General features: G+C 43.3%; 1 protein-coding gene across 3 annotated transcripts in view; it reads left to right on the top strand.

Annotated features, from left to right (window-relative positions):
• MECOM (MDS1 and EVI1 complex locus) overlaps window positions 1–13,711 on the top strand; it is a 777,983-nt gene that overhangs the window by 623,739 nt on the left and 140,533 nt on the right. For 2 of the 3 annotated variants that reach the window (XM_030216133.1, XM_030216132.1), the window contains exon 3: window positions 12,507–12,641. In XM_030216133.1, coding sequence (XP_030071993.1) covers window positions 12,507–12,641 — 135 coding nt within the window. Of the gene's footprint in view, window positions 1–9,131; window positions 9,845–12,506; window positions 12,642–13,711 lie in introns of those variants that run through there. The other variant, XM_030216134.1, reaches the window with a different exon arrangement.

The raw sequence follows: 13,711 nt of genomic DNA, 5'->3' as shown, positions 1-13,711 counted from the left end.
GGCGAATATAGCCATTTTCAAAACAGAAAAAGGTCTGTCTTTTTTTTTTTTTTAAATGGCTATTTGCTAGATGTTTTTGTGCTCTGTATGTTTATCTTTTTGGTCCATTTTCAAAAAAAAAAATTATCCAAGAGAAAAATATGTAGTGGACTTCAAAGAAATGCTCCCAGGTACACATGTAACTGTCGCTCCCTTATCTTGTCTGCTGAGCCCCCCCCCCCCCAAACCCACCCGAAACCCACTACCCATAACAGTACACCACAACAATTAGCCCTTGTGGGTGAAGAGGCATCTATATGTATGTACAGCGGGTTTCGGGTGAGTTTGGGAGGGATCACAATTTCCACCGCAAGTGTAACAGGTAAGGGGGAGGTATGGACCTGGCTCCACCTGTCTGCAGTGCACTGCACCCACCACCAGACATGCTGCTCTAATGGACCTGAGTATAATATCTTAGGCTGGCAAGTAATGCTTTTAATCACATTTTTAGGGAGTGGGGGGAGGTTATCCCTGATTCCCTTCAGTGGTCATCTGGTCATTTAAGGCACTTTTTGTGTTTTATTCATTAATCAAACAGGTCTAGACCAAAACTTATAGCCTAGGATGTTTTTTTTCTTCCATTATGAATGAAAAATGTGTTAGAAATGCAAAAAGAAAAGTACTCTATATGTGCAAGATGTACAAAGTTGCCAGGTGGGCGGTTGGTTTCCGCGAGCGGTGGTGGGAAAATTTCAGCGGCTGTGGGGTGCGTTTTTTTGGGCTGTTTCTCCGCAGCCGCTGTGCAGTTTGGGCGCTTTTTTTCGGGCTTCTATTGGTCCAATTTGGTCCAATAGAAGCTTTTCTGGTGCTTCTATTGGTCCAATAAAAGCTTTTCAGGGGCGGGGTTGACGCCAGGGGCGGGGTTAATGATGTCAGGGGTGGGGTTTGGTGATGTAAGAGGTGGGGCTAGTGATGTAAAAGGCGGGGCTAGTGTCATGGGGGTTAGTGACGTGGGAGGCGGGTTTGGTGACGTGGGAGGCGGGGTTTGGTGACGTGGGAGGCGGGGTTTGGTGATGTGGGAGGCGGGGTTTGACTTCGGGCGGGTTTGGGGCGGGTTTAGGGCTGGTTTTGGGCTGGGAAAAATTTTCCCATGTGGCAACTCTGAAGATGTAGCATGGGTGCTCATTCATGCTACATCTCACGCATTTGAAGTACTTTTTTTTTTGCATTTCTGATACCTTTGGTGACCACATAGTGCATCGGTTTCTGTATGCACGCTCTTTTTAAAGACCCTTTTGTATTAATAGCATAGTCCATTGATTTGTGAAACAACACTACTTTTGTTTTTGTGCCTGAGGGTGCCATATTGCCACCTTTACCCACCACCTCTTAAGCTTGGCATGCTCCACATTGTTCAGCTGAGTTTCTTGTAGCATTGCCACTGAAGTTTCTGTCCATTTAGGCTTTTGATCAATAAGGTAGCTACATTCCTAGATATATACTTACACTGTCTTTAAGGAAGCTCCCACCACAAAAAAAAAAGACCCTTTTGCTTTTTTCACCAACATTATCTTTGGACACGAATTACCCATTGCCAGACTCCTGAAGCAGGCACATTATGTGCCGAAACAAGGTGCCGTGTCGAGTCTAGAGCACTGAATTTATGTGTGTTGTGAAATGTCGTTCTTTAAAGTACTGATATTATTTTACCTCGCATTGTTTTACATACATTGGATTTTATGTAGTGAATTTATGTTTAGTCTATTTTTATATATACCAGAGCAATAAATATTTGATTTTATTAATCCTGAGGTTTGTCTAGCCTTCCTAAGTTCCCACTTCCTTTGTATACTAATGGCAGGCAGGGCCGCCGAGAGGGGTGGCGTGGGGGGGGGGCAAAATTCCCCAGGGCCCGGCATCCAAGGGGGCCCGCCCGGCGTTAGCATTACTCTCTTGTTTCTGTGCACAGCAGCCGCAGAGCAGAGTCCTTCCTTCCTGCCGCGTCCAAACAGCCTCTTTGGATGCAGCAGGAAAGAAGGAAGGGCTCTGCTCTGTGGCGCTGCTGCGCACAGGAACAGAAAAGCAATGGTAGCAATGTTACTGTAGTTTAGTATAAGGACCCCCTATATCTCAAAACCATTTATCACTAGAAAAATTGAGAATCTACTTTAGCATGTAAGTTAAATATCACAAAAATATAGGGAAGCTTGACTAGCTAATTAAGTGGGGAAAAAATGTTTAAAAAAATACTCAGCCCAAAACGCACAGATCTGGCAATCTCCAAACAGAGTTGTAGCTGTAGGTAAAATAATGGAGTGATAATTCAGAAAACACACCCTGCCCTCCTTAAAAGACACAGATATTTGTAGGAAATCAACCCCTCTAGCAGGTCTGGCAAGCCAGACTGACCCCAGCAAATGAAAATAATCAAAAGTAATTAGAAGCGTGCTGGACTGCTCCTCGGAGATCTGTGCAGGAGAATAAACATGCCTTAGTCCTCAGAACCACTGGGAAGGCCCATGTCGGAGCTGTTAGGTGACCTGACCTTGTCCACATAAAGATGTGATTTATGAAGTGCAGGGCACAGCGGCAGGGCTCCTGTCTTCTCTGGGAGAACCAAATTACTGAGGTGGAGATTAACATGCTTTCAGTTGGGCCTATTTCCAGACCAAGGGAAATTTTGTATTTACATTTCTTTTACCTTTAATTTCCTCTTCGTTTTTTTAACAGCTTTTTCTGACTAAAAAAAAAAAAAAAGAAAGAAAGACTCCTGACAAAGCAGGATGGTAGGGGAGGGGTCTGAACACAACTGGTGATATTTGCATTCAGGTAGTAAAGTTGAAACTTTTTCCTCAGTGTAAAACAACGTGCTTCTTTAAATCTGCCCTTCTGTTCCAAAAGTGCAAAGGAGATTTTGGGGGAATACCGATGTTGGCATGTAAGAAGCAATGATTTGGCACCTATCATGTCTATCTTGTGGTTATCAATAGAAATCAAACAAAATAAAACATGGAAAAGAAAATAAGATGATACCTTTTTTATTGGACATAACTTAATACATTTCTTGATTAGCTTTCGAAGGTTGCCCTTCTTTGTCCGATCTGACGAAGAAGGGCAACCTTCGAAAGCTAATCAAGAAATGTATTAAGTTATGTCCAATAAAAAAGGTATCATCTTATTTTCTTTTCCATGTTTTATTTTGTTTGATTTCTATAGATTCTACATGGAATGTTGCTATTCCACTAGCAACATTCCATGTAGAAGTCGGCCCTTGCGGATCACCAATGTGGCCGCGCAGGCTTCTGCTTCTGTGAGTCTGACGTCCTGCACGTCAGACTCACAGAAACAGAAGCCTGCGCAGCCTTCTACATGGAATGTTGCTAGTGGAATAGCAACATTCCATGTAGAATCTCCAATAGTAGCAACATTCCATGTAGAATCTCCAATGGTATCTATTTTACTGTCATAGTAATGCTTGAATGTTTTCACTTATATACACTGTCAGCTAGCACATTTGCTTATTTCCCATCTGAGGAAGAAGGGCAACCTTCGAAAGCTAATCAAGAAATGTATTAAGTTATGTCCAATAAAAAAGGTATCATCTTATTTTCTTTTCCATGTTTTATTTTGTTTGATTTCTATTGATAACCTTAAGAGTGGACTAACACGGCTACCACACCTCTCTATTTAACATGTAGAACCCCAAAGAGTAGCAAGATTCCATGTAGAACCCCAAAGAGTAGCAACATTCCAAGTAGAATCTCAAAGACTAGCAAGATTCCATGTAGAAGAAGGGCAACCTTCGAAAGCTAATCAAGAAGTGTATTAAGTTATGTCCAATAAAAAAGGTATCATCTTATTTTCTTTTGTTTGATTTCTATGGATAACCTTAAGAGTGGACTAACACGGCTACCACACTCCTCTACTTAAGATGTCTATCTTGAAAACCTTGTACAGATGAGTAAGAGCAGCTTCTGAAAGGGGCTTAGTTTTTTGGTTTATAGATGCATAGGTTAGACTGGACTTGTGTTCACAGCAGGGGCGTAGCCATACAGCCAATTTTGGGTGGGCCTGAGTCCAAGGTGGGAGGCCACGGAATTCATGCTCCCCCGTCCCTAGCCCCCCTCGGCTCTGATTTGCGCCGCTCTCTGCTCTTTGTCCCTCCCTCCACTTGCAAGCCCCAAATATTAAATACCTGAGCAAGAAGGGATCTAAAAAACCCTGCCAGCTGAAGAGTTCCTCCTGCGCAGGGAGTCAGCGCTTTTCCTAACAGCAGCCAGGCTGTGCATGCATGAAAACTAAGCATGTGCAGAGGGGCTGATGTTGGTGTCAGCTCGAGGCAAGTTCTGCCAGTTGCGGTTTGAAAGAGCACCGGCTGCCTGAAGAGGAGGAAATCTTCAGCTGGTGGGGTTTGAGGATCTCTGCCAGTCATAGGAAGAGTGCCAAAATTTTGGGTGGGCCTGAGTCCAAATAGGGTGGGCCCTGGCCCACCCAAGCCCACCCATGGCTACGCCACTGGTTCACAGGGCCAAATGGCTCATCCTCAGCACCCACTTTCTCCTCCTCTCCCTAGGAGATTCCACATGCCTGTCCCGCACTTTCTTAAATTCAGACACAGTCCTTGTTTCCATCACTTCCACTGGGAGGCTATTCCATGTGTCTACCACCGTTTCCATGTAATGAGAGGCCCGAGAGCTGGTCTCGAAGGGCCCATTTAAACGAGGGCTGGGCCCGTTCGAGCCAGCGAGGGGCATGCTGGGAGAGAGAGGGGTCATGTAAGGGAGCAGCCTGCTCAGATTGGCTGGGCAAACAATGCACTCTGGTGCTGGGGCAGAGCAGGCTGCTGATTGGCTGGGAAGGTAGCAGGGGGCGGGGCTGGGCGAGGACATAAAGGGAGGAGGGAGACGTCGGACTCCAGGGTGCTGGTGATCCGCGGAGGCTGTTTCCCACCCACCCGCCCTCAGTTGAAATGGGGGAGGGGGATGTGCTGTAGGAGGACGTGTGTGTTTTTGTGTTTTTCAGGTGGAGCAGGTGATGTCGCAGCGGCAAAAATAAAGAACGAAAACCCGAGCTACAAAAGACATGGCTCATGGGGGGGCTGAGCCGGAGCATGAAAGGCGGGTCGGGTGACCCGGGAGACAAGTGTGGAGGTCCACACAGAGTCGGCCCCTGCTGCGAGGGCGGGGCTTAGACGAGAATGCCGATTTGCTGACAGGGCGATCGGCGGATGGGGGGGGGGGGTCCAGGCTTATGGCATGGCCGGACCCACGTAGCTCGGGTGAGGGGGGGGTGATAAGTTGTACAAGTTAACTAATTTGAATTGTTAATAAAGTAAGCTGCGGCCTAAGTTTTCCCAACAATGGTTTCAAGAAAGTTATTACGGTGAAGGAAAAAGGGGGAAGATGGGATGGGGGGGAGGGGGGGGGCTTGGTGGTGAATGGGTCCCAGCTCCAAGGTTTAAAGTATTTCCTTAGATTACTCCTGAGCCTATAACCTCTTAATTTCGTCCTGTGGTCTCTCATTCCAGAGTTTTCTTTCATTTGAAAAATGCTCACCTTCTGTATGTTAGTGCCATGGTGATATTTAAATGTCTCTATCACATCCCTTCTCTCCCGCCTTTCCTCCAGAGTATAAATATTGAGATCTATAAGTCTGACCCCGTACGCTTTACGACAGGGACCACTAACCAGTTTTGTAGCTGCCCTCTGGACTGACTCTATCCTGCTTATATATATTTTTTGATGGTGCGGTCTCCAGAATTGCACACAGTATTTTAAATGGGGCCTCACCAGAGACTTATACAAGGGCACTATCACCTCTTCCCCCCCCCCCTGCTGGTCATCTCTCTCCTTATGCACCCGAGCATCCTTCTGGCTTTGACCGTCGCCTTTTCTACCTGTTTGGCCACCTTAAGGTCATCAGACGCAATCACCCCCAAGTCCCGCTCTTCTTTTGTACACAGAAGCCCTTCACCCCCTATACTCTATCATTCCCTTGGATTCCCGCAACCCAAGTGCATGACCCTGTATTTTTTGAGCATTAAATCTTAAGTTGTCAATTTCTGGACCATCCTTCAAGCTTTCCTAGGTCCCTCCTCATGCTATCCGTGGTGCACAATGTATAAATACACAGCTTGCTGCTAAAAAAAAAAAAAAGTATACTGGACAAATCGCTTGAGCTGATTTTAATTGCATTAAAAATGCAACACATTTGAGGTGACCATTTTCCCCCTAAGCAAACCTTCAAGACTAAGGCCGGCATGTAAACATATTTTTTGAATACGGCTGGCTGCGGCCCAAGTGTTATTTCACCCCTCCCCCTCCCAGTCTTTGCAGCTATGTCTGTCCACAGGAAGCCTATTAAAAGTGGACACTGCCGTTATTTCATCTGGATTTGGTCGGGCTGGTTTTATTTGCTTTAATGATGTGCTGGAATGCGCCGTGCCCAGAGGGTATCCATTAGCAAAACTGTAGCCCCGCACTTTTACTTATGGGACGTGCTTGAAGTTAAAAGAGGCATCAGCTTACAGTCTACTGGGAGCATCGAGCCGGCTACTAACTCCTGCCCGCTGTACCTATATTGGCCTACTTTAAACAAACAATCCCAAATGAAGGCAGTAGCAGCGCTGCGAGCTGGGGGCTCCAGGAAAACTCTCCCGGGCCAGAGAATAAAGACTTCAGTGAAAGTTGCAAGAAAAACAATGCTAGATTAAAAGTCTTGTAGCCTTGCTAAGAGGCCGAGGAGCTTGTCCGGAACACTTAGTTTGTGTGGGTGCAAAGTTTGCTTCCTACTACTACTACTACTACTACTACTATTAAACATTTCTATAGCGCTACTAGACTAAGGTTATTAACTTGAAATTTAAAAAGAGCTGTTGATTCACCCCTCCCCCCCCCCCAGTGCCCCACTATACGGATTAGATAGACACACTTTCTCTCTAATCGAGATAAAGTTAGTGCTGACATCTACCACTAATTCTCTTCCTATAGCTCAGGTATGGCCAGATACTGATTTCTTCAGCTTGTGGCAATGGGCATGGAGGAGGTTTGCATACAGAAGTGGAGCATGCTTAATTGAAGCGAAAGGGATAAAAATAGGTGAGAAGGGAGGATCTGCCTGCGGAGAAGCCGGGTTCTGAACTCCTGAATAAGGTAGTGCTGCAGCAGTGGCTGGCAGGGGGTAGGGGGGTAGGGTAGGCTTTCTTCCGTGGGGTCCCTGATGCAGCCGGTCTGCTATTCCCTGAACTATTTGAGAGTCTGGGAGGAGCACTGAAGCTGCAGCAGCTTCCTCGGGTCCTTCTGGTAGAAATCCAGCGCACACTGCCATCTACCGTCCACAATATGAATTACTAGCAACCCAAAGGCTCCGATCCAGCAGCACACAGCCCCCAACCCCCCTCCCCCCACCCCAAACTCCATTGCCCTTTCCATGCAATCGTAATTTTCGCCAGGACATGCTACTGATACCAAAAGCCCTTTTGTTTATCCCTTAACATTTCCTCCTTTTCAGCGCAGCTTTGTTAAAGGGAGAAGGCTTCCTATCAGAAGGCCGGATCAGTGCTATGGGCTCTCCAGCAATCAGTTTCCCAGATTACTTGTATTTAATACACAATGCATCATAAAACAAATCCCTCATCCTGACAGGAAGAAAATAGAACAGCTCATAGTTCGAGCTGGTCCAATTTATGGCTGAATTAAAAAAAAAAAAAAGCTTCAACAATGGGCAAGTTGAGGAAAGACAGGAAATCAATGACCAGCAAACCGGCAGTTCTTTAAGGTTCTCAAGCACCAAACTGTATGGGAATCTTTTGGCCAGGTTGTAGGTTATTTACAAAGGTTTTTTCCTGTCCTACCTACCACTGCTGCGCGATTTTCCCTCAAACAATAGCCATTATCTGAAGGCGCAGTCCAATGTCAGAGATAACAGACTGCTGAGAAGAATTAATAATCATCGCCTCTTCCAAGGAAGGTGGACCCCCCCCCCCCCCCTCTTCCCTTTCCAAACACATTTATGACATTTCGGTGTGAGAAATATATTTGCTATCTTGTTTTCTTGTCTTGATGGGGGTGACATTTCTATAACTCACGCGATTAAAAAAAAAAATCCAGAGTTCATCTGTAAAACATTCTTTTTTAATAGTATATCTTTCACAGCTCAGTTGGCTCCGCTGTTCGGATCTACGGATAAACGAAAATGTGAACGTTTTAAGACCCTTACTAGTTCTGAAAGAGGCCGCAGCCTTTACTTGAAAATGTATCTATTGGATAATCCCTTTTACCATAGGCAAGAAGTAACTGCCAAAAAGGCATATATCTTTAATACGATGAAAGATGAATCAGGTACAGATGATTTTATTCTGAAAATTAAGATATGTCTAGTATCCACCGCTTTAGAATACACTGATTTTCTTATAACAAATTGCAATGTTTATTAAAAAAAAAAAAAATTGTGTTTGGTGGATGCATATAAAATATTTTTACTCCCTGGCAATCAAGTGCTGCAACAAACTTGGAAAAAAGAATTTGCTGTTCTTGTACCAAATTAACCAAGCCCATGGCCTCGAATATTACGCGCTTAAAAGTTAATTTATTCTCTTCGGGTTTAATATCATTTCTTTGACAAGTTATCCGATTGAAACTCTGCATTTGTAAGGCGCTAGTTATGTCCTGTCAAGAGATGTAACTCTCTCTGAATTAAACATCTGTCTGATGGCCGCCCTGTTCAGTTAAAAATGGAAAGGTTGTAAATCTACTTTTCTATACACGCGCTAGTTCCATTGAGACACGGTAGAAATGACAATTAAATTGTAAGATCACCTTGTTTTGTTTTTTTTATGGGGTTCAGCACCATTCCTTAAGTAAAAACAGAATGCGCGCACAACTGCCCTTATATTTTTAAATCGTTGAAAATGTAGCGATTACCCTGGAATCTGGATTATATACAACAGTACACAGACGGACACATTATACACACATGTACGTTTCGGCACATTGAGGTTTTTCCTGTCAAAACGAAATCGTCCCACCCAAGAGCTCCCCATTGGTTGTTGATTACATGGATGAAAATCGACATGTTGCGAGGGGATGGCGCATCCATAATCATTCTGTCCTATAGGACTCTTGGGCGACCTTTTAGTGACCTCTCTCGCCAGAGGAGGCTGCTGTCACTTTAAAAATTTACTGACAGAGAGGAGCCTCTGTCTGGCTTCCGATTCACTCTGTGCCGGGGAGATAGGCACCTTTCTAAGGCTTTCTTTCTCCCCCTCTGTACGGATGACCGAGCAGATCCACTTTAAAGAGACAGTTCACGAAATCCAAACCTTCACAGCCGGACGAGTTGACAGGGGGGGCGATCCCGTGAGGATCTGAGCTGGTGAACAAAAAAAAAAACAAAAAAAAAAATCAGGGCCGAGGCAAGTGGCTCTCCAGCAACTCCCGAGCACGGTGGCTGCCAGAGCGGGGATTGCAGCCCAGTTCCCTGAGGCAGGGCCAAAGGAGAAGTTTTTGTGGCCACCGAAAACTTGACTCTCACGCATGTCCGGCTGATAATAGAGAAAGCGAGACGAGGAGGAGGCGAGATTGGGAAGCGGGGGCTGGGGATCAGCGCACGGCAGCTCCAGAAGGGCGAGAGGACTTTTAATATCTCTTCCTTAGGGCGCATCCCTATTGCACGCCTAGAATCGCGGGCAGTAAAATACTCCGCGAGAAAACTTCACGAGACGAACTAAAGTTGACGGGGCGAATTGGAAACGAGACAGAAATGTTTCGGGGATCTTTTTTTCCCCCCCATGCTTTTTCACTTACGTTCAGCGCATCCCGTGCTTGTTTGATTGTTTTGAGCTGAGAGAGTGATTGCACGTTTAAAGGTAAGAGATCCGTGCACAGTGCTAGAGTGCTGCTGCTGCTCCTTGCTTTTCTCTCTTGCTTTTGGGGAGGTTTTAATTCCTTTGCTGGCCCCGGGGCTGGTGGTTTGCTTTGGCTTTTCCTTGTTCCCTTTTGCGGGCGTTTTCCCTTCCTTTTTTCCTCCCTCCCTCCCTCCCTCGCTATCCTCCGGCTGGGCTCCAATCCTGCAGTCTCTGCTCTGTCTGCAGCGTGTCTGGCTTTTCAGGGATTTAGAGGAAGCCGCAGGGGCCAAAACCTGACATTCTTGGCACGAAGAAGCTTCGGCACACACGTCCCCTTTAAGGAGGTTCGATCCTGAAGTTTATCTGTCCCAGCTATTTGTTTATAAATGAGTAAAGTCACTTTCTTACCACACAAGACAACAAGCGAAAAATGTGCACAGCCAGTACAACTCCTGGATTGTTGCATGCATGTGTGCATCACAGCAATATTTCCTTCTAGAGGGATAACGTGAAAGGCATTTGCAGTGAAGTTTTCCAGTTGTAATGAAATATTTTGTGCAAATAAAATGTTTCTTTACAATAATAATAATAAATATTTGTGCATGACAGAAGTTGCAGTAAATGTAAACCCTTTCCTGTGTACTACAACGATTATGATGTAAAGGAATCTGATTTTCCCACTTGGCTCCCTCAGTATTTAGAAAACAGAATTATTTAAAATCGTACGTCAGAAGAATTAAACAATATACATTGGAGACGGCTTGAATCGTGTTCACAGTCCCGATTTTCTTGGCTGTGGAACTGACGTTCCCTCAGCTTCCGTGTCAGCTGCACCCTTAAAATTTTTGCCCCCCCCCCCCCTTTAAGTTTTCTGTGCATAAAGTCCAGTTTCAAGTGATTAATATTAAAGAACGGCAGTGGATTGAGTTTTCACGTTTGAATCACTAACACCATCCACCTCCCAACATCTCATGTATGGAGGCAGTAAGTGAGAGCAAAACGCTTTGAGACTAAAATTCAGGACAACTAGAGACTTCGAATTTCTGGTTCTCTCGTGTTTCGTTCGTCTGCCCCTGTACTGCCTAAAAAAGTTGGGCAGATCACTCGTGAAGTTGACCGAAGGAATCCGCGGCCGGGAGATACGTGAAAAATAACAGATAAGGAGGTCACTTTTCCAAAGTTTATATAAACGTCTTTAACATTAACGCAATGACTTTTTTTTTTGTAGTCAGGAAAGTGAAGTGTGTGAAAAAAAAAACCCAAAACAAAACCTTTTTAACATACAATTGTCAAGGGCTCTCTCAGGGTATTTCTGGTAACCTATGCGGTGCTCGTGGACTGGACCGAGTTAAAAAGTTCATTCATGGTGTCTCTAGCCCTTTTTTTTTTTTTTTTTTGCCTCCTGTGTGTGTAGTTCGTCCCCCTTGAAGTTGGATAGATGAACTCGAGGTCTGGATTAATAACACAGATTCTCTAGACTTAAAAAATGCTTCAGGGCTAGCTAGACCGCAAAGTTAAGTTTGAACATGTGTTTGATTTCATTTTATCAATGATCCCGTGTTGTAGAGAGCAGGTACACTACGTTAATTAATCCTTGATAAGGAAGTTATTCCGAGTTTTATGAAATTAATTCCGGCTTCTGTACGAACTGCTTCTGTTCCCTTTCAAATCAAACGCTAACTTTTGTCTTCCTGTAAATACGAATTCGCTTTTTCTAAAATAATAATATTTATAGCTGTCCGTACAACAGACACATTTCAAAGAATGAATATCAGACGTATTTTCAAAGCACTTAGCCGTACAAAGTTCCATAGGTTACTAGGAACTTTGTAAGGCTAAGTGCTTTGAATTTGTGTTTATAAGTCTATTTAATCAGTATATTGAAGTTTGCAGATGGCATATGATGTTCAGTCATACTAAAATATATTTTCAGGAGGTTATGATGTTACAGCTTTTAAAGTTCTATACGAGCCATCTTGATTTTTAAAATCATTCCTGGCACAAATTACAGCGGTTATTGGTAAAAGTACGTGTTGATTCCTGATTATAAAAGGCAAGGTTACTGCAGTCTGATGCATGGTTACATTCTTTGGGATTTATTTCCCTTATCTTGGCATGGAACAATGTGCTATTTTCCAATTTCTATCATTTCCTTCAATTGAAAGCATGGGGAAACTTTTGCAAAAAGAAACCTCATAGTGGAATATTAATTGAGCTGATAGCATTTAACCTTAGGAACATTACTTAGAAAAAAATTATAAATTTTGAGTATGTGGTAAACTTTACTTGGGTGTATGCTGTGAAAATATTTGGATTTGTGGTAGCAGACAATAATGACTGTAATATATGTACATATGATAGGATAACTTAGGTAATGCAGGGCCTTGAGGTTTTAATTTTTACCATATAAGATCAATCATTTTAAGCTACCAATACAGCTGTAACTTTTATGCTATTATTAAGAAATGGGTTATTTAACCCTAAAAAATGGCTTCGTCAAGATATTAATAAACATACTATTTTGTGTGCATGCTGACATGGGTTTTTTAATTGTAGTTTTTTTTTAATTTTTAAAAAAACGATAAGAAAAATAATTTTGCTTGTTTTTGATTTATCAGCTACCTATGGGAAGATTCAAGGGTTGTTGTTTTTTTTTTTCCCTCTCCAATTTATTCTCCTCTAGATCCTGGATGAATTTTGTAATGTGAAGTTCTGCATCGATGCCAGTCAACCAGATGTAGGCAGCTGGCTGAAGTACATCAAGTTTGCTGGGTTCTACCATCAGCACAACCTTGTTGCATGCCAGATCAATGATCAGGTATGTTGTGAATCGTCCTTCATCTTTCTTGACGAACTTGAAGATGTTTTTGGCTCTTCGGTACAAGCCATAGTGGGCCCATGTGTGGCTTGTGTGCTACTGTAGTAAAGGGTGAAGCTGAGAACTTACTTTCAAGTTATCATATGTCCCTGTGAGTCTTCTCCCCCCCCCCCCCTTCATTGCTGGCTATTTTTGTGTCGTTTAATGAGTTTGGTTAACGTTCAGTTGCTTCCACGTGTTATCCGTGTGATTGAGTTTCACCAGTTTTTTCCATAGTTTAGCTGGAACAGAGTGGTTGGCAGTTATAGAGCAATTTGGTTGGAACATGTAATTTAAAATATAAGGTATAATTAAAGAAATAAGGGCCATTTTACTAAAGCTTAGCATGTGCTAAATGCTAAGGAGCCCATTTTATACCTGTGAGCTGCTTAGCATTGAACATGCGCTAATTCCATTAACGCGTGCTAAGCTTTAATAAAAGGGGCCCCTAAAAGAATCAAAGTATATTACTTTTTGATATCACATGTATGATTCGCTGTGCTGGTTTCATTATGTCACAGGACAGTGTTTTGCAGATACGTTTCAGTGCAAGTTAAAGTAACAGATAGGAACATCGCAAATGACCTTATTCAAAAAGGACGTCCTGCACTTTGCATCTGCCTAGAAAATCTTTGTTTTATTTTTGCTATTTTTCTTTCGGTAGGTCCGAGAACACATATGTAGTGTCTTATCGTCGTAGTGAAATGCCGACTCTCCTTGTACTTATTTACTGAAAGATTTTGTCCTCTGTGGATCTGTTTCTAGTTCTGTTTCTTGTCCAAGAGTTATGAGGACATGACAGGTAGAGAGTACTTCATCTCAACAAAGTTAAGCCAAATTATGCTTCAGGTCATAGAAGAGGCAGAAAAGAGCAAGGCTTTATTTTTTTTTAAATTTCAAGTTTAATTTTACCAGTCTATATTTCATTAATTATATTGACTGGTTAATAAAGTGCATAGGGGAATCTTTTGTGGGTTATGTGTTCTAGAAATGTTTGGGAAGCGAGCAGAAGAATGCTATGTAATTTCAAT

This window comes from Microcaecilia unicolor, chromosome 10, assembly GCF_901765095.1.
Source record: "Microcaecilia unicolor chromosome 10, aMicUni1.1, whole genome shotgun sequence".
Taxonomy (NCBI): Eukaryota; Metazoa; Chordata; class Amphibia; order Gymnophiona; family Siphonopidae; genus Microcaecilia; species Microcaecilia unicolor.
Note: the sequence above shows the minus strand (reverse complement) of the source record. Positions and strands in the feature narration are given on the sequence as shown.